At 37.8% G+C, this 27,491-nt stretch overlaps 1 protein-coding gene across 5 annotated transcripts in view; it reads left to right on the top strand.

The window, feature by feature from the left end:
* Positions 1-27,491, top strand: part of HMCN1 (hemicentin 1) — a 399,451-nt gene that overhangs the window by 193,526 nt on the left and 178,434 nt on the right. For all 5 annotated transcript variants that reach the window (XM_064477196.1, XM_031438568.2, XM_064477197.1 and 2 more), the window contains 10 exons: positions 6,644-6,838; positions 9,552-9,647; positions 10,822-10,949; positions 12,243-12,387; positions 15,854-15,966; positions 17,663-17,822; positions 18,791-18,959; positions 21,735-21,862; positions 23,627-23,899; positions 26,512-26,607. In XM_064477196.1, the coding sequence (XP_064333266.1) occupies positions 6,644-6,838; positions 9,552-9,647; positions 10,822-10,949; positions 12,243-12,387; positions 15,854-15,966; positions 17,663-17,822; positions 18,791-18,959; positions 21,735-21,862; positions 23,627-23,899; positions 26,512-26,607 (1,503 nt within the window). The remainder of the gene's footprint in view (positions 1-6,643; positions 6,839-9,551; positions 9,648-10,821; positions 10,950-12,242; positions 12,388-15,853; positions 15,967-17,662; positions 17,823-18,790; positions 18,960-21,734; positions 21,863-23,626; positions 23,900-26,511; positions 26,608-27,491) is intronic.

Raw genomic sequence — 27,491 nt, 5'->3', positions numbered from 1 at the left:
AGATCCTGGATATTTGAACCCAGGTTGTTGGATTTCAGAGTCTGTAAGCTTGACTGATGTACCACCTGTTGCCAGACATTTCCTATCAGGACTCATCCATTCTGACACCAAATTCCTAAGTATAACATCTGGAGGTCAAAAATTAGACTTTGGCCCTAGACCATAATTTGAAGATGTTGATGACAGCAAAGATAGCAGATTGTGCTTTTCCTTTTTTTTTTTTTTTTTTTTTTTTAGTTCACTAGCAGTGACTCCACTGTGTATAAAATAAAATCCTAACCACAGATAAATGTCATTTGAAATGTGAATGATACAGCTTGTGCTTGACAGCTTCAGTGGGATTACTTGGGAAGTTTGGTCCTCCCCTCCTTCTTTGTCTCTCCATCTCATGTTTCTTAAAAAATAAAATTACACCATGTGGTAACGCATGAAATAAAACAGAGCTTGTTTTGTGTGGAAAAGAACCCTGGCAGCTTCATTTTAACAGATATGTCAAATGTTTGCATCACTTAAATTGATAAAGTATGACATTTCGTTAAATTGTATTTTCATTTATGTGATGATTTTCACGCCAAAGCTGGCTTTTGTTTTTTCAACAAAAGTTAGGAACTACAAAGAAAATGCATTTTTTATTTATAATAGAGTAACACAAAATATTTTCTCTCTATTGTCTTAGTTCTTTAAATGAAAATCTTGACCTTCTTAGCTTAGAATTTTGTTTCATATAAACTAAGTTTTTTTTTTTTCCTCCTGGGATCTTTTATGATCCCCATGCCCCTGAGCTGTATGGTGAACACTGTACATTCTTGGTGATTATGCCCTTGGGGTGGAATCAACAAAGCTGGAAATAGCCACAAAGACCACTGTAGAATGTCGAGCGCACAGCAAGATGTGTTTGAACCATGACTAAACCCTCTGGTTATTAAGAGAAGTGCCTTGGAAGTAAGATTGAAATCTCTGGGTGGAGGGTCTCTGAATCTACCAGCAGAGTGTAAAACATAAGAAATGATTTTAGAAGTTCAAGGCCCAAATGAAGAGGGCTGTTAGAGACAGAGTTCTTGTTTTCAAGAAACATGCAGAGTTTCAGTTCTCAACATGTTCTGGCTCTGCGTTTCCCTCTCTCCTGCACAGATACTTTCCATTTACCCTGTGTTCTTTTGGAGTTGTCTAGCTCTAGAGTTAGTGTGAAGTAGCCCAGCCAAAAAAGGAATGACACCCTCACCCCCTCCAAGACTGTAAACATTCCAAACATCTTACATGTTTCTTTGCTTACTTACTGCCTTCTTGATAATCTTTTTTAGCTTTTGGACTTTCCAAGTTCTCTCTTCTGATTAGTGAAGAACCATATAAGGATTAGAGTTGTCTGTGCTGGAGTGACGTGGGGTAAATTAGGAAACATTCTAGCAGACGTTTTGTATTTATTCCGTATTCCTTGCTGTCAATTTTTTCTTCACTCATATTCAAAATCTTCTTGCTCTATGAACCTCTCTAAAAGAATAGCTTTCATAACTTCTATTCCAGTAGTTGTCCTGGTGGAACTACTTACATAAACTCAATTGTTTGCTTACTGTAACCTTGATCATTATGAACAGTTGCCAGATAACTTAATATTAACACCAGTGCCATTCATGTTTCTCTTAGGCCTTAACTATTTCCTTATTCACCATTAGAATCCTGATCGTTGTAGCTCACAAAATTTGATGAGACTTTTCCGTCCGCATAAAACTATTGTTACACATTCTAGCAGACAAAGTAACCGCCAAGAACCATGAAAATCACAGTCACAGTGATGATTGTGATGATTGTGTTTAGATTTAAAAGCAAACAAGCGAAAAACACACATTTTCCCCAGAATTTATATAGTGGGTAGGAGAATGGGCTCTAGAGAGAGGCTGGGTTTTCTGCCTGACTTTTAATAGTAACTACCTGATAGGTTGGTTGTAAAGGTGAAATGAGACTTGATGACCCACGTGCACTCAGTGTGTCCGTGGTCACTGCTCTTCCTCTGAAATACTTAATGGGACATGTATCAGATGGGGGAACGTTAACTTTACCCAGTGAGTGGTCATTTTGGTTCTTTGAGTTTCGAAAAATAATACAGAAATGCACATACAATGGTGGCACAGCTTTTAAGATTAAGCATTGTGTTTTTAACAGTCACTATTTCAACTTGACTTTTTTGAAGGGGCTTTTTATTTAAAAAGTACGATTTAAGTTCTACTATTAGTGCATAAAATTATTCATTTCAGTTCCAAAACTCTTGGACATAAATTTAAGTAGATTATGACTTAGGAAGAAAACCATGCTTTTATCCATGTCATGTAACCAGTTGCACTTTCAGACTGTTTTTTTGTGGGCCTGTTACTTCACATAAACAATACTAGATTAAAAATAATAACAAAAAGTCTGTTTAATATTAATCTTGAGGCTTAGCTTCTTGTAGTGAGTCTCCTGTTTCCTGTTTCTCATTTTCATGGCTTTAAGTTCTGGACATTTCAGGTCAATGTTCAGGGAATGTTACCAAGACGTTTCATCCTTTTTTAAAAGAGGTAGTGAATTACAGTCATTTGGAAAAGCGGGGGATTGGCTACGTCAGACACAAAGTTGGCAGTGAGTTTATTTGTAGTAGTCCACACCACAGAGGGCGGTGTTTTAGGCTTAGACTGTGTTGTGGTTTGGTAGAACCAAAACCAGGTGCTCAGCCATTTCAGGAAAGAACTTCTCAGTTTGACTAATATAATGCAAGAGTTGCCACAGCGGAGGTAGATTTAATGATCACTAAAGAAACTGGAATAATTTTACGGACTATGTTTTAGAGTGAGATGGTCAATCTGTTGGTAACTTTCATATTTCCCAAATAATGTGTGCACACAGGCAAATCACCTGTGACAGCAAAGCTGTACCTTGCATTAACCCTGTGCAGTCCTCAGGGTGCACACAGATATTTAGGGGATCACAGAGGATTCAGCATAATCCTGACAGACTCTCTGCAGGAGCCAAAATTGAAACTAACAGTAGCTATGTTGAATTCCAGAACTATGATTTAATAAATTAACTATATAATATTCCTGATCATTGATAGTTAGTATTTGAGTGATGACCACACGAGAAATGATTGATAAATATTCTCTTTTTTAACATGAACTAGGACTTATTATTTATCCTCCTTTTGTTCATGGGAACATTTAGACTGGGGGAGGTAAAATAATTTTTCCAGGTTTATAGACTAAGAAATAGTGGAGCTGCTATTGGAAACCACCTGGTGGGCTGTAACTTTCCTAAGCTACTTCTCGAAGCAACTCCTCTATACATGTTCCATGTTTGTACTATAATCGCTTCTGCTTCCTTTCCCCCTGGTTTTTTGTTAATCTCTTTACCATCCACCTAGTGTAATTCACTTGGAGTATGAATTGGCCACACTCTGGAATAGGAAGTACTTAAAAGTCTTCTTGGCTTGAGGTAGGAGCTGCTTCCTTTTGAGATTTGCTTGTCATTGGTGCTGTCTTGGCTGCTTACCTAGTGCCTGCTACTCTCATTTGCCTTGTTTTCTGGGGCCCGTACATACATTCTGTGACCTTATGCTTGTCTTGTGCCTGACGGTGTTCCCAAAGCTTCTTCACCCCAGGTGACTTTTCCCATCTCAGTTGAGCTTTATGGGCACAACTTGACCTTCACTTATCCTTTTTAAATCCAGTTTTTTCTTGGCTTTCTTAGTTCTGAAAATTCTACTTTGTCTCCGTTTTCACTGATGGCTGTGTTCTACTGTGTTACTAAGCTTGGTTTTCTCCCAGATACTTGATCAATCCCAGCCTTCTGCATATCTTTTCTGTTCTTCTGGAATTTATTTTCTGTCCCATCTGCAGTGTCCACCTGTTCATACTCTGAGCCTAACATGACCTGAGACTTGTGATTCCTCTATTTTTCAGACAAGCAGCTGGCTCTAGAATAAATGACTAGTATCACTCCAGGGAAAAGTAACCAGGCCTTACACACCTAGGAGAAGCAGTGAGCTGCTTTATAAGCTATTTTTAAAATGTTTTATTTTGCCTATTATTTTTATTCGTCAAATTCACATAATGGATGGATGAGAAATCTAACCCAGATACACTCCTTTTTTTTAAACATTGCTCAATTACAGTATCTAACTTAATTTTATTTTACATAGTATCAATAAACAAACAAGAGGGCTTCTGAAACTGCCATGTTTTTTCAAAAATGCAAGTTCAAATGTACTGGATCAATGTTATTATCATATATACTTATCTTCACACATACACAAAGATACACACATACTGGGTTATTGTTGAAGTGTTTTAATGTTGAGTCAGTCATTCACAAATATCTAGCAATCATGTATAATGCACAAAGTACAAAGTACTATGTTAGTTGCTATAAAAGTTAAAAATACAGTTGCATATAAATTCTCTGGGGAAAGTTAAACATACAGTCTAATAAGAGGATGAATGTACCCATTGCCATGGAGACTGCTACAGAGTGGGTTCTTTGAAACCTCAGAGGGGGAAGAAATATCCATTTAGGAAGGTAAGAGATGGCATTGAGGAAGGGCCTTTTGAACTGCATTAAAGAGTTGTCGCTACTTAACTAGGCAGAGATCAACAGCAGACATCGCATTTGAAGGGGATGGTGGTAACATAGGTGCTGATGTGAGAAAGGTCAGCCCTTGTTTGGAGAAGAGTAAGGAGTTTTGATTGTCCAGAGAATAGGATCTGAGTAGGAAAATAGTGGAAGTTATTATGCAATAATAATGCAACGTTAAAGGAGGTCCGTTAGCCCAGGTTAATAAGGCACCAGTGCTGCTTGGGAGACAGCTGTACATCCAAGTCCCAGAACTCACATGACGAGGGAAAGAGGTGATCTCCACACCCATCTTTATAAACCTGATGACCAGCTTGAATATGAGCAGTGATAAGAACCCATCAAAAAGGGGAGGCTGATCAAATGACAAAGAACTGTGACTCTGGAGTCCCAATTTTCAATCCCACTTCTGTTCATCTCCACGTGACAGCAAATTAACCATTTGTGTCTCTGTTTTTCCCTCTATACAATTAGAGTAATAACAATAATGTTATTATTCATAGAGATAGTGTGAAGATTAAGTGTGATAATTAATGGAGAGCACTTATCACAATCCCTGACTGTGTAAGTGATGGTTATTGTAATTCCTATCCAGTGTTTAATGTTAACGTTATCAAGGAGACCTTCCTATAAAGAAGATGTGGTATATTTATACAATGGAATACTATTCAGCCATAAAAACCGACAACATAACGCCATTTGCAGCAACGTGGATGCTCCTGGAGAATGTCATTCTAAGTGAAGTAAGCCAGAAAGAGAAAGAAAAATACCATATGAGATCACTCATATGTGGAATCTAAAAAAAAAAAAAACATAAATACAAAACAGAAACATACTCATAGACAGAATACAAACTTGTGGTTGCCAAGGGGGCAGGAGGTGGGAAGGGATAGACTGGAATTTCAAAATGTAGAATAGATAAACAAGATTATACTGTATAGCACAGGGAAATATATACAAGATCTTGTGGTAGCTCACAGTGAAAAAAATGTGACAGTGAATATATATATGTTCATGTATAACTGAAAAATTGTGCGCTACACTGGAATTTGACACATTGTAAAATGATTATAAATCAATAAAAAAAAGTTAAAAAAAAAAGATACCTTCCTAGGGTACTTAGAGCCCTACATGAACAGGTTTCATCCATTATCTCTGACAGTACCCTACGCCTGGTGCCTCAGACATCATTACTCAGAAGTTCTGTGGGGCATATTGCGAGGCTCATCTCTGTGGGCTTGCTGACAGCATCTTCTCTATATTGCTTTCCTGTGTTTTCCAAGATATGCCTCTGATGTATTTCTAATTTTCCCTCTTGGCTGCTGGGGTTGCCTGAATTATGTAGATAACTCTAGCCTTTTTATCTATCATTTTATAATTTCAGCATCCTAATCTCTGAGATTAATCACTCTCTACTCTCCATTTGTCAAATACTGTTCTGTTAATTTGTGTTACTGATTCTCAAGCTTAAATTTCTTTAACTCAAAAATGTAAAAAAAAATGTGAAAGATGTTTAGAAGCAAGAATGTGATATACAACAAGAATATAATTTAAGGTTAAATACTGTTAGTTTGTTGTATAGTGATCTGTTGAATGACTCTCATACAAATTTTTTTATATACAAATTCACCCAAAAGGAGTAAGTTTTGGAAAGTGTAAAATGTATTTCTTTGCAGAGCAAACTTATTTATAAGAAAGTTTGAAGAGTTGAGGAGTGTGGCATCAACTAAAATTGAAAAATTCCTAGAATGAAAGATTCTCTTTAGTTAAGGCAATCTTGATTTAAATTCCCACTCTTTCCGCTTGAAGGAAACAGGTGAAGTTCTTTGTACCTCTATTCATTTATTTTTTTTTTTAAAAATCTGCTATTTCAGTAGCAAACAGGAATACTTAAAGGGTATCTGTATAGTATTATTTGAACAATTATTTGATTCAAATTCAATTTGCTGACAGTTTAATAATTAGTTTTATATTTATTGTCCTAGTGTACTATACCGATTACCTTTTTTTTTTTTTTTTTTTTTTTTTCACTTTAACTCTCTTCCAGCACCTCCAGTCTTCATACAGGAACCTGCAGATGTGTCTGTGGAAATTGGCTCAAATGTGACATTACCTTGCTATGTCCAAGGTTATCCAGAACCAAAGATTAAATGGCGAAGATTAGACAATATGCCCATCTTCTCAAGACCCTTTTCAGTGAGTTCCATCAGCCAACTAAGAACAGGAGCTCTCTTTATTTCAAGTAGGTTAAAGGAAATATACTTTATACAAATACGCACATAAAATTATACATTTTTATGCATAGGTGCTGCTGTGTTTAAAATACTGAATTAATCTTGCCAACACATTTTGTGTTTGTGAATTTCATTTTAAAATAATCTGAACTCATACCTGGGAATTGTCATAAATGACTAAGATTTTATTCAACTTTATGTTATTACTCTCATAAAAGGCTTATGAAACAACATGACTTCTTTGTATCTCACTGTTTCTTATTGTGAATAGGGTGGTTTGGGCCTCTAGGTGGATACGTAATCATATTTTATTGACTTTTGTACCACCTGTTGTATAAAGAGGTAAAATATTACTAGTAGTTATTAATTATTTTTGGCCAAGAATACATAACCACATGCGTAGGGACCCTACACAGTATGAAGACTTTTATTAAAAGCTGTATCTATCTGGAGCAGAACATTTTTAAACAAGGCAAATATTCCATCATCTCAAAATTTTACCTGTAAGCTATTAAACATTCAGATATTTGTAAACATTTAGTACTTTTTTCAAATGAGGTTAACAGTATTTGGATAGTGGCACCAGAGGAGTAAAAACATTCAGATGATTGACTTTTTTTAAAAAATTGCATTTTAGGGTATTTGGTAGAAAGCCCCCAGTAAGTGATTTTCATGTTTACTAATAATATTATGTGTATATCGGCCACTTAAACTTTGAAATACAAATTAAATTCGCTAATTACAAGGGCTTAAGTATTCAGCTCTGTGCTCAGCTCTGTAGAGAAAACAAGTCAAATATGGGGTTCCTCACTCAGGCATTTTACTATCTACTGTCTGAGTGGGAAACCGTGAAAGTTCCTACCAGGAATTACTCATTAGATTGGATCAGATTGTACCGGACCTGAAATGTGCAGGTGATGAAATGTAGTTGGTGAGGTAGCAAATAGACTCCCCAACCCAAGCTTCGCAGGCAGGAAGAAAACATGTGAAAGTACTGTTTCAGAACAACTCCTCTGCAGGACAGGAGGAGAGTGGACGAGCAGGGAGGGTCACACAGCTATACAGGTAGGGTGACGGTGGTGACGAGGAACAGCCCAGAGGGAAACAAATGAGACCTGAAAACAAATCAGTTAGCAGAAATGGCACAAAAGGGAGAATAAAAGAGGGCAGTGTATTGACCGATGGCTGCCCAGTTGTCCCAATTCAATCTTCTAAAGGGAAGCTAGTGATTAGAAATTAGTTCTCAGTGGTATTTTGCATTTCTAGACAAATTAGCCACAGTTGAGAATAGGAAAACTTTCTTGCTTAGAAACAGTGTATAACTTACGAAGCAGCTGATTTGCTGACTTTTCCTTGGCAAATGAGTATCTCCTAATTTTGAGAGTGGATGCTGTCTGTTTACCAGATGGAATCCTGCAGTTACATGCATATGGTTAACAGAGGAGTAGAAACTTTGTCATTGCTCTTTATTTGAGATGGTATGGCACTTACTCATAATGGAAAGCTATATTTTTCTCTATCAAAGTCTTACCTGTAGATTAAATTGTGCTTATTTTAGTTAAGATATTTGCAAAGACAGTCATTCTTCTGTTTAAAATCTTCTCTTGACTCCCCAGTTGCTCACAAGATAAAACTACACTATAAGGCAACAAAAGCTGTCTCATCATCTTCAGGCCCCTGATTTCACCCACACAATCTGTAACCCAGCAGTCCTTGCCCTGGTCCCCAACATGCTCTTTAATTTAAAATGTTTTGTAAATATCCTTTTAATTTTTCTGAGAAAAATTACAAATTTGATCAATTTCTGTAATAAAATTATTTTAATATACAAAAAGTAGTACAAAGGAAAATGAAGGAAAGCAATGTTTATTAAAAATAAAGTGTATTTCAGTAGATAAATACTCTGCAGTGTTCACACAGTGTGCATCCATGTTTATGTATGTCACTATGAACTTGACAGCTAAAATGAAGACTGATACAGAAATATGCGATGGACGATACAAAGCTTCCAGTTTGGTGAAGTGATGTTCTCAAATGGTGGGCAGTACTTGCTAAAGTTCTTTCTTTCTTCCACTTACGCAGAATTAGGATGTAGGCTCAGATAATTATGTTTAAAGTCACCAAATCCATGAATTATCAGTGGGACCTTCAAAAGTCTTGCTGAATTTGGGACGTTGTTCCTTTTGTGAATCCACCCCCATGTATTGCCTCCCTAATTTTTGCCCATCAAATGCCAATTAGACTCCCTGGATCACTGAACCCATGAAAACAATCTCCCCTGCAAACCTCCAAAATGCCCTCAGGGTGGTGGTGTGGCATCCGTTGGTGGTGCAGCTTTCCATTCTTTGAACAGACCGTGATTTTTCAAGTCATGCTTTTGTCTTTGCAGCCTGTTAGGTTTGGACTGCCCTTCCTCTACTCTACCTGCTGTTCAAGGTACAGCTCAGATATTAACCTCCTATGTGAATCCTTCTCCACCTCTGCCACATGCCATCAGCCACTTTTATCTCTGTGCTCCCATAGCTCATTGTTTGAAACTCAAATTATAGCACTGGTCACCCTGTGGTATGATTGTTGATTTCTTTATGTGTCTCGCCCCCAGAATGGGAACCCCTTGAAGGCAGTACTGTATTTTCCACCCACAGATCTCCACACTGTGCCTGGCATGTAGTAAATGCTCCATAAGTGGTGTTGAATGAGTAAATGATCTCTTCTTTTTAGACTTGTGGGCAAGTGATAAAGGAACCTATATTTGTGAAGCTGAAAACCAGTTTGGAAAGATCCAGTCCCAGACAACAGTAACAGTGACAGGACTTGGTAAGATTGATTATGTGTTTAGACACCATACTCTTAAAAACCATCAGATTTCTCTTACTACCTCATCTCTTGCTTGGGTCTTAAAAAAAAAAAAAAGATAAACATTTGATTAGCCTTCCTTCCTTCCCCCCACCCTATTTCCTATTTCATGATGTTAGAACTGAAAATAACCTTAGAGATCATCTACTTGAAACTTATCTTCCATTTGAAGAAATGAAGGAGTAAATTGATGTAAGTCTAAATATGAGCACACACCCATGTTAGAGTGGTGGAGTTCTTCTCTGGTTACCCTATTTACATTTATCATTTTAGTCCACATGAAATATTTCTGTGTATGATATGAAGAATATAAAATCTTTCATTTCCAAGCGGTAAGACATTTGTTTCATTATCTTTGATTCAGTATTCTCCTCCCACTGTTAAAATACCACTTGGTCACATCATGGCACCAATTTATATTCTTATATCTATTCCTTGGAATTCTATTTATTTACTAGCACTACATTGTTTAAATTATTTTAGCATTGTTATTTTTGAATCTGTCAGTGCATGTTTCTTATTAATACACTTCTATAAAATTTTCTTTATCTTTCTTTATTCATCTACATATATTTTAGTTTTCCAGGATGACTCTCTTAGAGATTTTGCTTTGATTTATGTAAAATTTATTTCTAGGAAAGAGCATGTCTACACTATTTCTTTACCATTCCATCTGAGAGAGTCCATCTCATTTCATTTGCCTGAGCTCTTATGACAAATTCCTCACTAATCTCATCCCTTCCAGTTTCCCCTTGTCCAATAAGGTCTCAGATTAATATTTCCTGAAAATGATTTAGATGATTTCAACTTTTCTGTTTATGAATGCTTTCAGTCACTCTCCATTTGTCTCTTGAATACATTGCAGATTTCTTGGCTTGACATTTCTGGCCTTTCAGGCCATAGACTTTGCTTCACCTTCTCTGCTTCGGTGCTCTTATCTGTTATCTTGCCATTCCCTCTGCATAGAAGGATCCTTTACTCTACCTTCCAGTTCATGCCCAGGTGTATTTTAAAGTCCTGTTCTTGAAAACTCAACTTTTAATAGAATGATTAGTAATCATGTTGGCCTGTAACAGAGCTTGAATTGCTCTGGGGTGATGCGGGGTTGATAGTGCCTGTGCTCTCTCTGACTCAGTTGCTCCGCTCATTGGAATCAGCCCTTCCGTGACCAGTGTAATTGAGGGACAGCAGCTTACTCTGCCTTGTGCTTTGTTGGCTGGAAATCCCATTCCAGAACGTCAGTGGGTTAAGAATTCAGCCATGGTAAGACCATTTTAAATCCATGCATTCATATTCCTTGTTTTCTTGAGTAAGAGGCAATGTATTCCAACCACTGAAAATTTCATGTAATAAATATACAAAAATATATTTTGTAAGTGTATCAAAACTTTTCTTCAGTATTAACATGCTTACTCAGTTTTTATTATTTTGGAATTAATATGATGGAGAAATAGCAAATGGTATAATTTTTTATAATTTTGCATTAAATTCAATGTAACTAATGAAGTCTTCAGAATATGTAAAAACTGAAGCAAGTATGGAGTTATTTTCATAACATTGAAATATTTTATATCCTTTGTAGGACATAATAAAATGTTAATATTCTCATAAGTTGTTTCATTTTATATATTAATATTTGTTATCTTCAAACATTCTTTTATTGTGAACTATTTAAAAATGTGGTTCTATTTTGTGTCATTGTTTTTCAGTGCATAACTTTTGATTATGAAAGAATGTGAAAAATGTTCACAGTTCTATGAAACTGTTCTATAAACATGCTATCTACGGCAATAAATTTTCATCTAGTTCAGAGCATTTTTTCCTTCCATTTTCCAGAGTATTTAGATTCACTCTCTTCTTGAAGTGCCAATTAAAAGTGAATTGATTCCATGAAATAAAAATGTAAAAAATATTTGCATAAAAACTTGAGAAAAATGAATGCACCTCGATAATAAATGCCCTTATAACATAGGGTGATACTTTGTGAGTGCTGAGTTATCCTGTGATTGAACAAAATGCATGAATGGTACAGAGTAAGAGGTGATGATTCTTAACAGAAATTGTCATCCGCCTTCCCTGATGCAGTTCCTGTGTTATACCTTGTTCTCTAATATTTGTATCTGTCACTGAAAGGGTGGGTGTTGAAATTAAGTCATATTCCCTCAGCTTGAATGATGCTTATTTGCCAAAATAAAAATATCAAACGCCTTGCAAGTGGCAATAATGTCTTCTTGAAAAAGAACAAGTTAAGCCAAACGTAAAAGTGAAATTTGGGTCCTGAGTGATGATGAAGATTACAGAAATGTGAAGCAAGTGGTGTCTCTGTTTCTTTCCCTCTCTGGCCTGTGCATAACTCTGACAGATGCTGGTATAATTTTTAGACCATTGATCCTACCCCTGCTAACATTTTATACTCATCATTTTTCACTGCAGGGTGTTAAAATATTTCATTATTTTATAAGACGTTTAATAACCCAGTTGGAAAAGAAAGCAGATCTGGTTTTGGCTTATGCAGCATTGCTTTTTTAATTAAAAATGACTATTTTTCCCTTCAAGTTGGTCCAAAATCCTTACATCACTGTGCGCAGTGATGGGAGTCTCCACATTGAAAGAGTTCGCCTGCAGGATGGAGGCGAGTATACTTGTGTGGCCAGCAACGTTGCCGGAACCATTAACAAAACTACCACTGTGGACGTGCACAGTAAGAGGCATATCTGTCATCATTCTTTCCAAACCGTGTTCAAAGGCTGGGTTTATATCTCTAAACCGAGTAACTCTGTTCCTCTAGTTATAAGAAGTAGATATCTTTCCTTATTGTTATTCTTAACAAAAAGCCTTATTTTTGGACAATATTTATGTTGTCAAGGCTGTTTCCAGATTTCCTGTCTATACAAAAAACATTACTGGGAGTCACCAACTGAGTCTGGCCAAGGGCTTTTGTTAAGTGATTTCTTAATTGATAAAAATGAACTCAGTTCTCAAAGAGTTATGTTTAAAAATACATTTTAATTTCAGGCAGGATGAACTTATTATACCATTCAAAACTGCCTTTTCTTTTCAGATTGTGCAACAAGCAAGTCCTTAGTAATGACCCCTTTGTATGTTGTCTAGAAATGACCCAAACTTTTCTAAAGGCTATCTCATGTGCTCCAAACAATCTTTTTGCATGTTAAATTACTTAAAGGTCACAAATAAGAAAATCCAGAAGCTATCTTTTTTCCATTCATGAGTAACCATTACCAGCTTTTTATATCTCAGTAAATAAGTGATAGCTTCATAGTGGAAGAAATTGTCATAACTTTTTTTGTTGTATATTTCCTTTAAAGACTTTGCAACATTGCATTTTTAAAGTGTGGTTATTAAAAATTAGTTCTGTGTGCAGGGATGAAAGTAGAACAGAACATTTATTTTTAGTAGTTGATTCAGTCTTTTTGGAGAATCTCATAATTTCCAAATTTTGCTTGGTCTGTTGAAATTTTCAGTGAATGCATGTCATGTTCTTTTTAAAGTCTGCTCCTCATTGTAAATAAATAGCCTCTTCTGCCCTCTGTCTTATACCAGTCTTGTGCCAATCTCCTCCAACATTACATGAGATATTTTTGAAGAAATACTAAAGTAATACTGAACTAGTTTTAGTCTAAAAGAGTCTACAAAATGCCAGGTTGGATATAGTTGCATTTAACTATTCTTAAAGAAGATCAGTTCATTCATTTCCCAGAGGGTATTTTTGGACTGGTTTGAGAATCTAGTGTAGAAATGCACTGGTGTCATCTCCCTTCAGCATCTAGCAACTGCCTAGAATATTGTGTTGAGCAGGCGTCTGATGTAAATTTTCAGTTGGGTGAGTGACAGGCTTAGTTGTGATACCTGCCAGACCCGAGGAGTGTGGGGAAGACAGACAAACCAATGATGTGGTTTATCAAGATTACAAAAAAATTTAACAATTAACAGTTAAAAGGTCATGTCACAATACTGTTTCATCCACCTTAGTCCAAAATGAATAACTGATTTAGTCAGTAAGGCTGAGAAAAATTAACCCAGTTGTTTGATGTGAACTAAATAAACTAAGCCAGATTTGTCTTTGAATGGGATCTGATGCAATACCACAACTTCTCTATACTTCTGTGTTTATGCTAATTTCATCCATCTGCCTCTCCACTTTTAAGAATATTTATTAAAGGCTCTCAACCAGTTCTTAAAAGAATTGAATTAATGAATGCGACTGTAAGTGCAAATTAAAATGACAGACCATTCAGTTGTCATGTTGATTTGGTATGTAGGTTGACCCTCGGGAAGGAAACGGCTCTTCCGTACTCCAGTGTCATCAGATTTGAAAACTGTTGCCTAAATTTTTCGACTTGCCTACATAGCTATCAAACTCAGTATGCTGTTAAGAAAATGGCTTATTCCATGTTGCCACAAAATGACAGCAAAGCTGAAAGTTGACTATTCCATGATGATTCTGGAAATTAAATTTCTTGCTTTGGAGAGTAGCCTGACATTCTTGTCTGGGGCTGGGAATTTGCTGCCAGTTCTTTAAGAAGGTGTTATCCAAAGAATAAGCCCAGCCTTAGGAAAATGCAAGTCTGTAGTAAAGCTAATCTAAGCCTTTGAAAGGAAGTTGTTGCACTGAGATCTCTGGTATCTCGTCTGACAAACTTCTCCAGGGTAGCTGGGATAATTCTAGAGAAATTTGACTTAAGGACAAAAGACCCAGTGCTTGAGCACTTGGGAGGGTTACCCCAAAAAGACCCCAGTTTTTGTCTTACCTGAAATAACAAGATTTACAGACAGGAGACAGTGCATTATGTAGCGAAAGATTTTTAAAGATTTAGTTAAAAAAGGGAAAGTACCCCTCCAAGAACAGGGAGGTGGGCTGATCCAAGGGAGAAAAAACAGCAATTCTGGTCTCCACTTTCTCTTATACCCTCGCTTGCAGGTGGTATTTTGATTGATTGACAGCTCTTGTCCCAGGTATGCGTAGTCATGTTTGGCCCCTTTTGCTCATGTCCTTACCCATGGTGTACACAGAAAAACCCAAGGTAGGGCAGGAGGCCTACACCACAGTGTTAATTATATTAAAATGAACTGGATCAGGTCTGGTTAAGTCCTTTCTGCTACCATGCAGTCATGGCTGTCGGGTTTTAATCGGTTTCGTGCTGACACACATTTAGAAGAAGTGAAGTCCCTTTATGCTTGGAGGTGGGCATAACGCATCTTCCGCACCATCCTCCCTCTCCTCCACCTTATCTCCGGGTGTCCCCACTTACCTAACTACCTAAAAGGAGCAGCTCCATTCTGGTATTTCTGGGGAAGGGAAGGAAAGGAAATGCCTGATACATGTTGGCCTTTTATTGTATTCCTCGCACTATGTTAGGAACTTTCAGGCGTGGGAGCTGAGCTTCTTTAATCGAATTCATTCTTCTGAGGGCATTGAGTATTGATAATTAATTTTATGTATGTAAGTTGATTATGATTAACAGAGATACACAGAATGGAATGATTAACAGTCTTCCCTTTCCTTTCACTTCTACTCATATAATGGTAATCCTTCAGTCACTTTCTAAAGTCAAAACGTGTTTTATTCTTCTTAGTGAAAGATACTTAGAATCCTATATTTTGGACTTTTAAATGTAAACTCCTAAGACCTTTTCAAGTTTTACTGCTGAATTCCTTTTAAGAAAACAGATTCTATTTTGGAGGTTAGCAGCTCACTGAGTGATTCATATGTACAGACAGATATTGAGTGTGTTGGGCTCAACAGTCCGGTTCTCTGGAGGTGAGCTTGAGTCAGCTGACTGCAGCTTAAGGAATAACGGACAATGGTGGAATGTACATATTAGATGTATAACTCTCAGGATGTAATTCTATCCTGAGTTTTCAGGGAAAAAATGAATTTTCTTCAGTCCTCTCATATTTTTGTTAGGAAAGTCACCTCATTACACATAACTTACAACTTGATTTTAATTGTTTTATTAAATTCTTCAGACTATTGTATTTACTTTCTTACACTTCCTTACAAGTTACCCTACATTTCTATCAGAAAAGTTTGACTCTTAACTAGTTTTTACAGATATTTGATGTATCCTGAAAATGTTCAACTTTAAACATATGAAGCTAAACGGAAGGACGGGTGCTCAGATTCTGCATATTGCTTCCTTTCCCAGTTCTGCCGACCATTCAGCATGGACAGCAGATACTGAGTACAATTGAAGGCATTCCAGTAACTTTACCATGCAAAGCAAGCGGAATTCCCAAACCATCTATCGTCTGGTCCAAGGTAAATGACGCACCTCGTGGTATCTGTTAACGTTACATGTGTCACAACCATATGTGGATATTTTTAGTCATACATGGAACTTTTCACTGTATAGTCGAACCTTATAAAAAGGAAAATCAGGAAGTCATACCACTCACAAGGGACCTTAAAATGTCCTTAGTGCATTCACCTACCAGATGCTTGTATAGTGTTAATAACACAGCACTGAATACTAATATAGCACATTCTGTGTGCCAGGAACTTTTCTAAGCACTTTTTATGTAGCAGATCCTTTTTTACCCCTTGCCATGTCCCCTGAGCCCCTTTGATTTCAGCGTGGTTCTGGTGAACAGCTCCATGCTCTCCGCCAGGGTCGCACTTCAGGCATGTGCTTCTCTGATTTTGGGACTCAGGGCTTCCTCCAAAGCCCCACAAGGCCACTCAGGCTGCTGAGTGATCAGGAAGTGCAGGAACACGACCTCCTGGGGAGGGGGACAGGTGTCCATATAAATGCCCACTTCTTATCCATTAGAAGACTCCTTCTGTGGTGCATCGGCTTAGTCTCTCCGAGGGTCCCCAGCACACTGGGCTTATAAGGCCAGCCACAGAGGAAACCCGGGCAGCAAAACCCTTTATTTGCTCTCCTTCCTTCTTGCCTCATTCTTCCACCTTCCTCTTCAAGCCTCTGGGAATCACTTTGCTGAGTAAACTTCCTGACTCCATGTCTTTGTCTTGGACTCTGCTCTTCTGGAAGCCAAAATAAGACACACATACAAACGCATTTATTCCCATGTATATCCCTGTCATGAAGTTGTCTGGCGTTTACTTATGTTCTTGCAACGAGGAAAAACCCATTTCCCAAGGAAGTCCTTTCCATCTTCCAACAGTCAAGGAAGGTGGTATATTTTCTGTAAATTAATTTAAATCTGATAGAGACGAATATAAGATAATGGCATAATAATGAAATGTGGCATTTGTATGGTTAGTGCCACAACCAAAATATTTTGCCATACCATCTAATTTCATACTTCTAAAAATCTCTGAAATAGAAATTGGTTTTGAGATCTGTAAATTAAATTGAAAGCTTACGATTTCTGCATTTTGGCACAAAAGTATGGTGGGGAAGCTGATCCCCAAAACTGCACGATGTCTGGTACTGAGTATTAGCCTAATGCATTTTAGGGAAATAGAAAAGTGAAATCTTCCCAGGATGGCCTTTGTGCTGTGATCACACAGAGGGTGAGTCTGGGCTCCTGAGCCTACCTACTGGGGTTCAAGTTCCAGTTCTGCCACTGACTGACCCTGTGACTTTGGGCAAATTACTCCATCACACCTCCAGATTTAATACTTCCGTCTGTAAAATAGGGGTTGTGGTAGTCCCTACTCATAAGGTTGTTGTGAGCATGAAAATAGTTAATTCATGAAAAGTGCTCAGAAAAGTGTCTGGCTTAGCAGAGACGCTTAACCACCTGCTACTGTTACCCTCATGGCCTCCACTTTTAAGTGGCTCTGGGATGAAGGGGACCTGGTTGGGTATGAAGAAATGTGACCTTTGCACTATTTAATTTTTCTTACAAATAACCTGCTTCAAATTAGCGTTCTTTTAATCTCGTATTTTCCCCCTCAGATTTTTTTTTCTCCCTCTCTTCTTCTTCCAGACATTAAGTCACTCCTTTATTATCTGAAAAAATACTTCTCTCTGTGGTATGTTTTGTAGAAAGGCGAGCTGATTTCCACCAGCAGTGCTAAGTTTTCTGCAGGGGCTGATGGCAGTCTGTACGTGGTGTCCCCCGGGGGTGAGGAGAGTGGGGAGTATGTCTGCACCGCCACCAACGCAGCCGGCTACGCCAAAAGGAAAGTGCAGCTGACCGTCTATGGTGAGAGCCCCCATGGAGAAATGTTTTTCTTTGACACCATCTGTCTGCCAAAACTCACATTTCTCTCCCAACTAATGTTACCAGAGGGCTGTACCCCTAACATGAACTGCTTCCCCAAGTTTATATTTGTATTTTTTTACAAAAATGTATTTTTACTGCCAATGAACACCTCCTCTACTTAGACTCTGATTTAAAGGGAGAGGAATTGTATAGCCAGTTGGAAAAATTTTATGGTGTTTTTCCCAAGGAGTATGCTTATGACACCCAACCCTCTTAAGAAACACCACTTAGTTCAAACTCCTAGAGAAGCCAAACCTTAGCTATGTCTCAGTTAACTCTCTGCTTTAAGGGATCTCTTTCACAGATGGCAGACTCTCAAAGGGTATTTCAGCCGACCTTTTCAGTATGTTCATTTTTTTTCTTTAATTAAACTATAGCCAGTTTACGATGTTGCATCGATTTCTGGTATACAGTATAATGTTTCAGCCATATATGTATACATGCAGGTACTCCTTTTCATATTCTTTTTCATTATAGGTTACTGCAAGATAGTGAATAGAGCTCCCTGTGCTAGACAGTAGAAACTTGTTGTTTACCTATTTTATATATAGTCGTTAGTATCTGCAAATCTCGAACTCCCAATTTATCCCTTCCCACCCCCTTTCCCCGCTGGTAACCATAGATTTGTTTTCTATGTCTGTGAGTCTATTTCTGTTTTGTAAATAAGTTCATTTGTGTCTGTGTGTTCTGAAAGGATGACCCAAAAGGGGAAACTTTCTAGTCATTTCCCTTCAAGTTCTTGCAATAAATATTACTGGAATGTTTTAGATACGTCCCAAAACTTTGGAGTAAACAACTTTTTCTCTTTGCAAATTATTTGAGTATTAATAGTCCACAAGTTAATGCACATTAAAGTGTGCTTTGTTTTCAGTGTCCTATTTCCCTTCCAAAACATGTGTTTATTTTAGTAAGGCCCAGAGTGCTTGGAGATCAACGAGGGCTGTCTGAGGATAAGCCTGTGGAGATCTCGGTCCTTGCCGGGGAAGAGGTGACACTGCCCTGTGAAGTGAAGAGCTTGCCCCCACCCACCATTACCTGGGCCAGGGAGACCCAGCCCATCTCACCATTTTCTCCAAGGTAGGACACTTGGGATGAATCGAAACATGTGAAACATAATCTCTTGGGACAGTTGGCTGTACCTGTTGAGGTTTTCAAATGTCTCAACAACAACAACAAAACCCCCCCCAAACCCTTGTAAATTTGGGATAATTTACATGTACATCCTACAGAAAATATATATATCTTTGAAGATATTCCTTAACGTCAGAAATGCTAACACCCAGTTTTCACGTAATTTCCCACTAGTGCACTTCTGCAAGATAGTTACGAAAATGGGACAGATCGGTATGTAGATCCTGTTAGCACAAAGTGCATATTACACATAAAATTCCATTAGTCTCAGAGGAGCAATAAAACAGTAGGCTCTCTGATGTCTGGGATTTGACTTTCATTAGATGGGTTTATACAAATCTTCTTGATTAAACTACAACTCTTGTACAAGTAAAGGCCCCGTGGAACAGTATATTTGACAGTCTACGTGACAAGGAAGGCAGAATCCCAGAGCCTTTAAGAGCACCTTTGTTGCTGTGCAGGTGTGAGTTTCAATTTACCTTCACCGCTTAAAGCATACCTGAAACTTTTGGCATTTTTTTCAGTGGGCCTCTGTGAACCTGAGATTTCTTATGTATAAAATGGTTGTAATACCTGGAAGGATGGTATAAGATAATGTACATTGCGTATCCACTGTCTCTAGTTCTAAAGGAATGGTAGCAGTTTCTGTTGTAACTCAACATCATGCCCAAAGTTACTGGTGGAGTAAAACTTACATCCTCTAGCAAGTCGGTTAGACTTGCTGATGTGTAGTTATGAAGCTATAAATTCATGCCACTGTAATTTCCCTACCCCTGGTGAGAAAAAAATGTGCATGATCAAGAACTGCTTTATTCTTTCTTTGAAAAAATATTTGCCTTAAATATTTTTGAGTAAAATAAATACCGTATTTCAGATAAAATTGTAGTTTCATTGTTCCTCTCCCCACTCATCATCTCTTTTCTCCCTTCCCGGAGGCAGACACTGCTGTAGACTTGGTATGCATCCTGTACAAACATCCTTAAACAGCATAATAGACTATTGTTTTCTCTATTCTAAATTTTGTTTTGTGTACCTGTTTGCAACTTACCAACGTAATGTAGTGTGTATTATTATTCTACTGCTTGCTTTATTGAGTCAACATGTATCCATTTTTACACGTATGGATTCAGCTTACCATATATATACTCTACAGTTTATTTATACGTTTCCCTGTTGATGGACATTCATGCTGCTTGCTTTGTCTTTCTACTTTTTCTTCTTTTCTCTGGGGGGAAGGGGAAGTTTACAAATAAGGCTTTTCAGGGAATATCTTTTTGTGCACATGCCTGTTTCTTTGAGACTTTGTACCTAGAACTAGTTTCTAGTCAGAATGCATGCCTGTTTTTTAGCGTTGTAGACATTACCAAACTGCCCTCCAAAAGGACAGTCTTGATTTAACTTCCACCAGAACACAGGTATACCTGTTGCCACATTATAATTAATGCCTTGTGTTGACTGACTGAAATTTTTTTGCCAGCTGTATGGGTGTGAAATGGTGTCCTGCAACTGTCTGAGTTTTTGTGCGATGGACTTCCAGTGAGCCGAGAATGCTTTCCCTTGTTTGTTGACCATTTGTGTTATCTGTGAATTGCCTCTTTAAACCTACTGCAGTGACTTATTTCGCTTTTTCTTACTGAATGTGGAAAGTCTGTTTTTGTTCTTAATAACAGTCCTTTTTTGTATGTGTTGAAAATATCTTCTCTCAGTCTACTACTAGTCTTTCAAGTTTATTTATGCATGGTGTCTGGTCGTACAGAATTTTAAAATTTCTAGGTAGCTCAAGGTGTAAATTTGTTATTTTTCAGACTTGTACTTTAGGAAGATCATAAACAGAACTCCACAGTGTTTTATCTCAATATTTTGTTTGAAGTTTTGTTTTTCACATTTTGGATTTTAATACACCTGAATTTTTATTTCATGTATAGTATTAGATAGTGCTCTAGTTTTATTTATTTATTTTTTCCACATGGAGAACCAGTTGCCCAACACGATTTCTGGATAGTCGGTCCTTCCTACCTTTTTGTAATATCACCTCTGATACTGCATATTACATGCTGAGTTCTCAGATATGCTAGAGTCTTTTGCAGGGCGGGGTGGGGCGGGGGTCCTCCATTTTTAACTGTTTATCCGTTTGTCTGTCTCTAGGCTGGGAGCACATTTTATTTGTCTTAGCTTTATAAAAAATCTTGATAGTAAGTAGGTCTGTGTTGTCCCCTCCCTCTTAAATACAACTAACATAATAACATTTTTATGTAGATCTGGTTTCACTACATAAAAGGAATATATGCAATATATAGGAATTACGTATGTACCTTCTTTTGCTTTTATTTTCTAGCACAGTAAAGTTTTAAATGAAGGATTGTAGGAAAGAAGCAATAATGTGTTCAAAATATATTCAAAGTTTACTAACACATATGTTTGCTTTGTAGAGCTGCAACTTGGTAAAGCAGAGAGATGTACAATTATTTCACAATTTTAGCCTATTAGGTTAGTTTTAAGTGTAAAAGAAATCTGCCTTGGTTTTTGTAAGAATGTCATACAAAATACACAAGATAATTATGAAAATTCCTGACTTTTAAGGTGTATAGAAATGACATTATAGATGGGAGACTGGTTTCCAAAACTGCTTGCAGAGTAATAGTTCCACATTGAAGGGCAGCTGCAGAGGAAACTTTTAAATTCCCCTGCTTTATGGTCTACTCTGTGGTTTCTTTCTTTTAGACACACGTTCCTCCCTTCTGGTTCAATGAAGATCACTGAGACCCGCGTTTCGGATAGTGGGATGTATCTCTGCGTTGCCACAAATATTGCTGGGAATGTGACTCAGTCTGTTAAATTAAATGTCCACGGTGAGTTTTGAAGTGAAGGCATATGCTGTCTGTGGACTGGCCACAGGGAAACCTAGCTCCCCAGTTTCTTTGAGAGTTAACCCTAGTAATCATAGCAAAATTTTCTGAAATCTGAGACTTGTGTTTTTTCTTTCATTGTACTTTGAAAAGTTTATCTGCCGTCTATAAATAGCTTTCCCCTTCTCCTCAAATGAACAGTATTAAAATTTTGGATCTCAGTTTTACCAGATGTCCACAGTCACTTACGATTATTGTTGATACATCGTTTAAAAAAAAAAAAAAGACATGTGTTTACAGTGGTGGCTTTTTGTAGAGGTGAATGTGAATTCTCCAAGAAGAATTTAATAGCATAGTTAATGGTCATTTTCAGTGTTTGTAGAGCTCAGCAACTGCAGACATCCTGCTCCTAGGGTTCTTGAACTACACCAGAGCTCTCTTGGTGGTCTGCTTTCTTCCTCGAGTTACTATAGTCTGTCCAGTTACTCATTCATTCAGCACAGGCGTATTGGGCACCTACACTTAGCCAGGCATCCACATATTATCAGAAATTTTCTCAGCTAGTATTGACCTTATTTCACTCTCAGATCAATCACTACACTAATGTCCTGTTGACCATGGGGTATGAAGTCCAGAGAGTTCTGTCATTTACTAGCTCTAGGGCAATAGGCATGTTACCTACCTACCCACCTTTTATCTTTTCTCTTTTGTAAAATGATGGTAATAATATAGGCACATCTTGGAGCTAATACGGGTTTGGCACCAGACCGGCTCAATGAAGTAAAATATGGCAATAAAGTGAATATGGTAGTAAAGTGAGTCACATGAATTGTTTGATTTCCCAGTGCATAAATTAAAAATTACATTTATACTATACTGTAGTCTGTGAAGTGGGCAATAGCATTATGTCTAAACCATGTACCTTAATTAAAAAATACCTTATTGCTAAAAAATGCTATCATCTGACAATGCAAGTTTGCCATAAAATTTCAGTCTGTAAAAATCACAGTATCTGTAAAGTGCAATAAAGCGAAGCACAGTGAAAACCTGCAGAAATATATTGGTTAAATACTAAGTTTTAATTAAAGGACAGAGGAATATGGTTTTTTAGGGACATGAAGTATATATTCTAATCATATCCCTATGAGTCAACTTGATTCTATAGTTTACAATGCGTGTATGTGAATAATACTTGCCAATATTTTAATAAATGATCTCATTTTGAATTTCTAAAGGAAGGTAGATAAAGGGAAATAATAGAGACTTTATCTTGATTTTCTTCTCTGAAATTAGCGAAAGTTTTATGAGAAACATTTCTTACTGTCTGGCTAAACCTGCCACAGAGAGAACAGAACTAAGCATATATGGAGAGAAATGCTTTTTGTTTTACTCTTATATTATAGAAATTATCTGGATTGCCATTTAAGAGGATTTTAAACCTTAAGTTACTTAAGAAAGCTGACGTCTTTAAATGCTGGCTCTTCCTCAAGTTTGGAACAGAGTTTTATATATAATATTTCCCATAATCCTTGCAGTGTGTTGGTATTGAAGAGGCTATTTTGCCTGGATTATCAAGAGAACAGGCCTCAGGACGTTTACTGAATTGCCCTAGATCACAGAGCTAGTAAGTGGCCTGAGCTTGGGTCCAAATCCTGAGATTATTTCACTTTCTCTCGCTGCCTCTGGGTAAGGAACTCTCACTTAAAATGAGAAAAGGAAGGCATTTTTTCAAAAATTGGATTATTAATACTCAGTTGTTGTTTCCAGTTCCCCCAAAGATACAGCGTGGCCCTAACGTGATGAAAGTCCGAGTTGGTCAAAGAGTGGACTTTCCCTGCCGTGCTCAAGGGACGCCTGTTCCTGTGGTCAGCTGGTTGAAAGATGGAAATGCTGTGCTGATTGATGGACTGCAGCATATGAGTAATCCAGATGGAACACTGAGCATCCACCAAGCCACGCTCTCAGATGCTGGCGCATATATGTGTGTCGCTACTAACATAGCAGGCAGCGATGAAACGGAGATAACACTGCACGTCCAAGGTGATTTGGGGCCTAGGAGAATAAACGTGTGGTGGAAGTGGGGAGTGGGGGAAAAGCCCTGGAGTCTGTACAATATATGTCGTCTTGGATTACTTCCAGAAGATTTCTGTGTACCTTTTATGTCTCTTTAGTTAACTTTGAAAGGAGAACAATTCCAGAAAGAAATGAAACCTTACATTACTAACCGTGTTTACTTTTGAAAGTGGAGTTGCCGTGGATGATATAGATAATGGAGACAGTCCTGAATAAGACCCCCCCACCACCACTGTTTTTGGTTTGGGGGAAATTATAGGCAGAATGGTTTGGAGTAGGATTCAGTCATAGTAGTAGGTTGCACTCAATATCAACCCTTAAAAAAGTCAAGGTCCACTGTTCCCTCTAATGGTGTTGGCCTTATTTTGAGTGTTTAATGATCAGTCTTTATTCCTTCAAGCAACAAGTATTTATCAGGTTCCTGCCAGATGTCTGTCATGTTCTGGACAGTGAGGCGAAAATAGTGACACAGGCAAAACACCTGCTCTTGCGAGCTGTTCTGTAAGCAAGCAGAAAGCAAGCAAGCAAATGAAGAAGAAATACAGGTCGTGTGATGGGATGTGGAGAAATTAGAATAGGGTGATGCTCCCAGCAGTTAGCTTCTTTAGGTTGAATGGTCAGGTTGGGCTTCTCTGAGGAGGTGCTATTTAGAGGGAGATCTTGTTGACTGGAAAGTATCAGCCATGTCCAATCAGGAGGAAGAGCGTTCCTGTCAGAGAGAATACCAGTGCAAAGGTAACAGAACAGAAGCAGATATTGTACTTAGCATAGTACTTAGTACTTAGTACAGAGTACTTACTTCAGACCTGGCACACTGCAGTTCTTTGTGGATGGATAGCTAGTTCACTGTCAGAGAGCTTGTCCAGTTCATTCATTCACTCAACAAACTTTATTAGGTGCTAATGTTTATGATTTAATAGGGAAGATAGACATTTATAAAATAATCTCATAATTACAAACTGGTTAGTGCCATCATGAAATGGTAGGAGTATCTATTTGAGTTTTTAACAGAAAGACAAAGGCTTCTTTGGGTTAGGGCCATGCCAGTTGAGATTTGAAGAGTGAGTGGAAGTATATTGGGTGATGGGCAAAAGTGCGGTGGGGTGGGGAGAACCTTCCAGGAGAAGGATGTAGAGTGTGAAGAGGAGGGAATGTGGTAATTTGGATACACTGGGCTGAGTCAACAAACCAATCAACAAAGGCCAGCTAGCTGCATTCCACACTGCACTGTGAGTGACATATGATAAGGCAGGGCACGCCATCATGGGCCAGATTATCCAGGACCTGGGAACCTAGATTAAGGAGTTTAGACTTCATTCTAAGTGCAATGAAAAAACTTAGTGGGGTTATTACTGGGGAAGTGACATGTCAAATTTGGACTTAAAAAGGTCACTCTTTAGGGAGAGAATAGTTTGGCTAGGTATGGTGAAGGAAAACAGCTGAAGACTACAGAAGCAGCTCAACCAAAGATGATGGTAGCTGGACTGGAGGAAAGAAGGGAATGGACTCAAAATAATTAGGAGAGGAAATCAGGAAATGGTGATGGACTGGATTTGGGGAGTGGAGGAGATGGAGCCCTCAGGGATGACTCCTAAATTTCTTCATGAAATGATCAGGTAGTGAGGCAGTTCAGACAGATAGGATAGTGGGATGGCACAATGAAGAAAGAACAAGTGTGAAACTTTATTCTACAAAATGAGTGCAAGTAGTGACTTCAGTCGGGGAAGCCACACAATGAGATTTGTGGTTCAGAGAGAATGTTCCAAGGGCTCGATAGAACATAAATCCAAGGGGGAACATGTTTGAGAAAAGGACCCCAGTAAGAAGCCCACTGGAATAGTTCTGGCAAGAAAGAGTAAGGGTCTGAAATAAGCAGTGACCTTAAGGATAGAGAGGAAGATACAGATGTGTGAACATCTATGGTGCCATGGGATTGATTAGATGTGGACATCAGAAGTAAGGGAGAAAGATATAAGAAACATTGGGTGAATCATGATGAAGGAATAAAGCAAACAATATGAATGTGGGAAGCATAAAATGATGAATTTTAGGGGGTATATTTTGAGTTTTAGACCTCTGGGTCACATTTTGGTAGAAAAGTCTGGCAGCTCGAATTATGAGTCCTCTTTAAGAGAAGAATCAGGAAAGATAGAAACTCACCAATGGATGTGGTAGATGATACCTCAGAAGAATTTGATGTTGCCCAAGGAAAGTCTGTGATAATGCTTTTATTTTATTTTTAAAACATTTTTTATTGAGTTATAGTCATTTTACAATGTGTCAAATTCCAGCGTAGAGCACAATTTTTCAGTTATATATGAACATACACACATTCATTGTCACATTCTCCTTCGCTGTGAGCCACCACAAGATCCTGTATATATTTCCCTATACTACACAGTACAATCTTGTTTATCTATTCTACATTTTGAAATCCCAGTTCCTTCCCACCCCCTGTCCCCCTGGCAACCACAAGTTTGTATTCTATGTCTATGAGTCTGTTTCCGTTTTGTATTTTTTTTTAAGATTCCGCATATGAGCAATCTCATATGATAATAATGCTTTTATTTTTCTAATAGAACCGCCTACACTGGAAGATCTAGACCCTCCATATAACACTCCATTCCAAGAAAGAGTGGCCAGTCAGCGCATTGCATTTCCATGTCCTGCAAAAGGTGTGTAATACTGAGACTTCTGGGCATTGGCATAATGTTATATTGTCCAGAAGTCTATATTGAACCCCAAACATCATCTTTGTAAACAGTCTTTGTTATAACATTTTGCATAATAGAAACTAATCCTTCTTTCAAATAACAACTTTGAATAGGTATGTTTCCCTCCCAGGTATTTTATTTCCTTTGATGAAAAGACCTTTCCATTCTTTCAAACTTGCCTCATCTAGTATGTTTTCCAGGTGGTGCATCCTCCTTCCTGTTACTTCTTAGTTCATTGTGTTTCGACAGGATTTCTCTTTAAAATGTGACAGCTAGGACTATTCAAAATATTGCACATTTATCTCACTTGGTCAGAAGTATAAAATTAAGACAATCCCCTTTTTTGTTCCAGACACTTTTCTAAAAAAATCTTTTAAAAGATTTATCCTTCACAGGTGATTCTAGAGCCAGGTTATAACTTTGCTCTCTGAGGCTTATTCAAGCCCCTTTTCTCCTTGAATCTCTGGACTTTCTGTCCCATCATGTATCCTGGCAGATGGTTATTATCTATCCTCCAGCTAGTGTGAAAAAGGCACTGTCACTATCACCTTACTCTGGATGTTCTGTAGGTTGGTTAAGAGCATCCTCTCTTTCACATATGCATTCATCTGCAATGACTCAATGAGTCTGTAGCGGTTCTGGCAAAATCCAGTCAGTATTCTTTCCATAACTACTTGGAGGGCTCTGTGCAGATGGTACCATTAGTGCTCCACACATGCCTCTTAGCAGTTGTTCCAGGAGACAGTGGCAATTGAAGTTCCTCATGGCGGTCTCTGTTTCTTTTTTTTTGTCTTCGTATATATATATTTTATTGAAGTATAGTCAGTTTACAGTGTTGTGTCAAT

The sequence above is a fragment of the Camelus dromedarius genome, chromosome 21, assembly GCF_036321535.1.
Source record: "Camelus dromedarius isolate mCamDro1 chromosome 21, mCamDro1.pat, whole genome shotgun sequence".
Lineage (NCBI taxonomy): Eukaryota > Metazoa > Chordata > Mammalia > Artiodactyla > Camelidae > Camelus > Camelus dromedarius.
The sequence above is the reverse complement of the archived record's forward strand: the minus strand, read 5'-3'. Positions and strand labels throughout refer to the sequence as shown.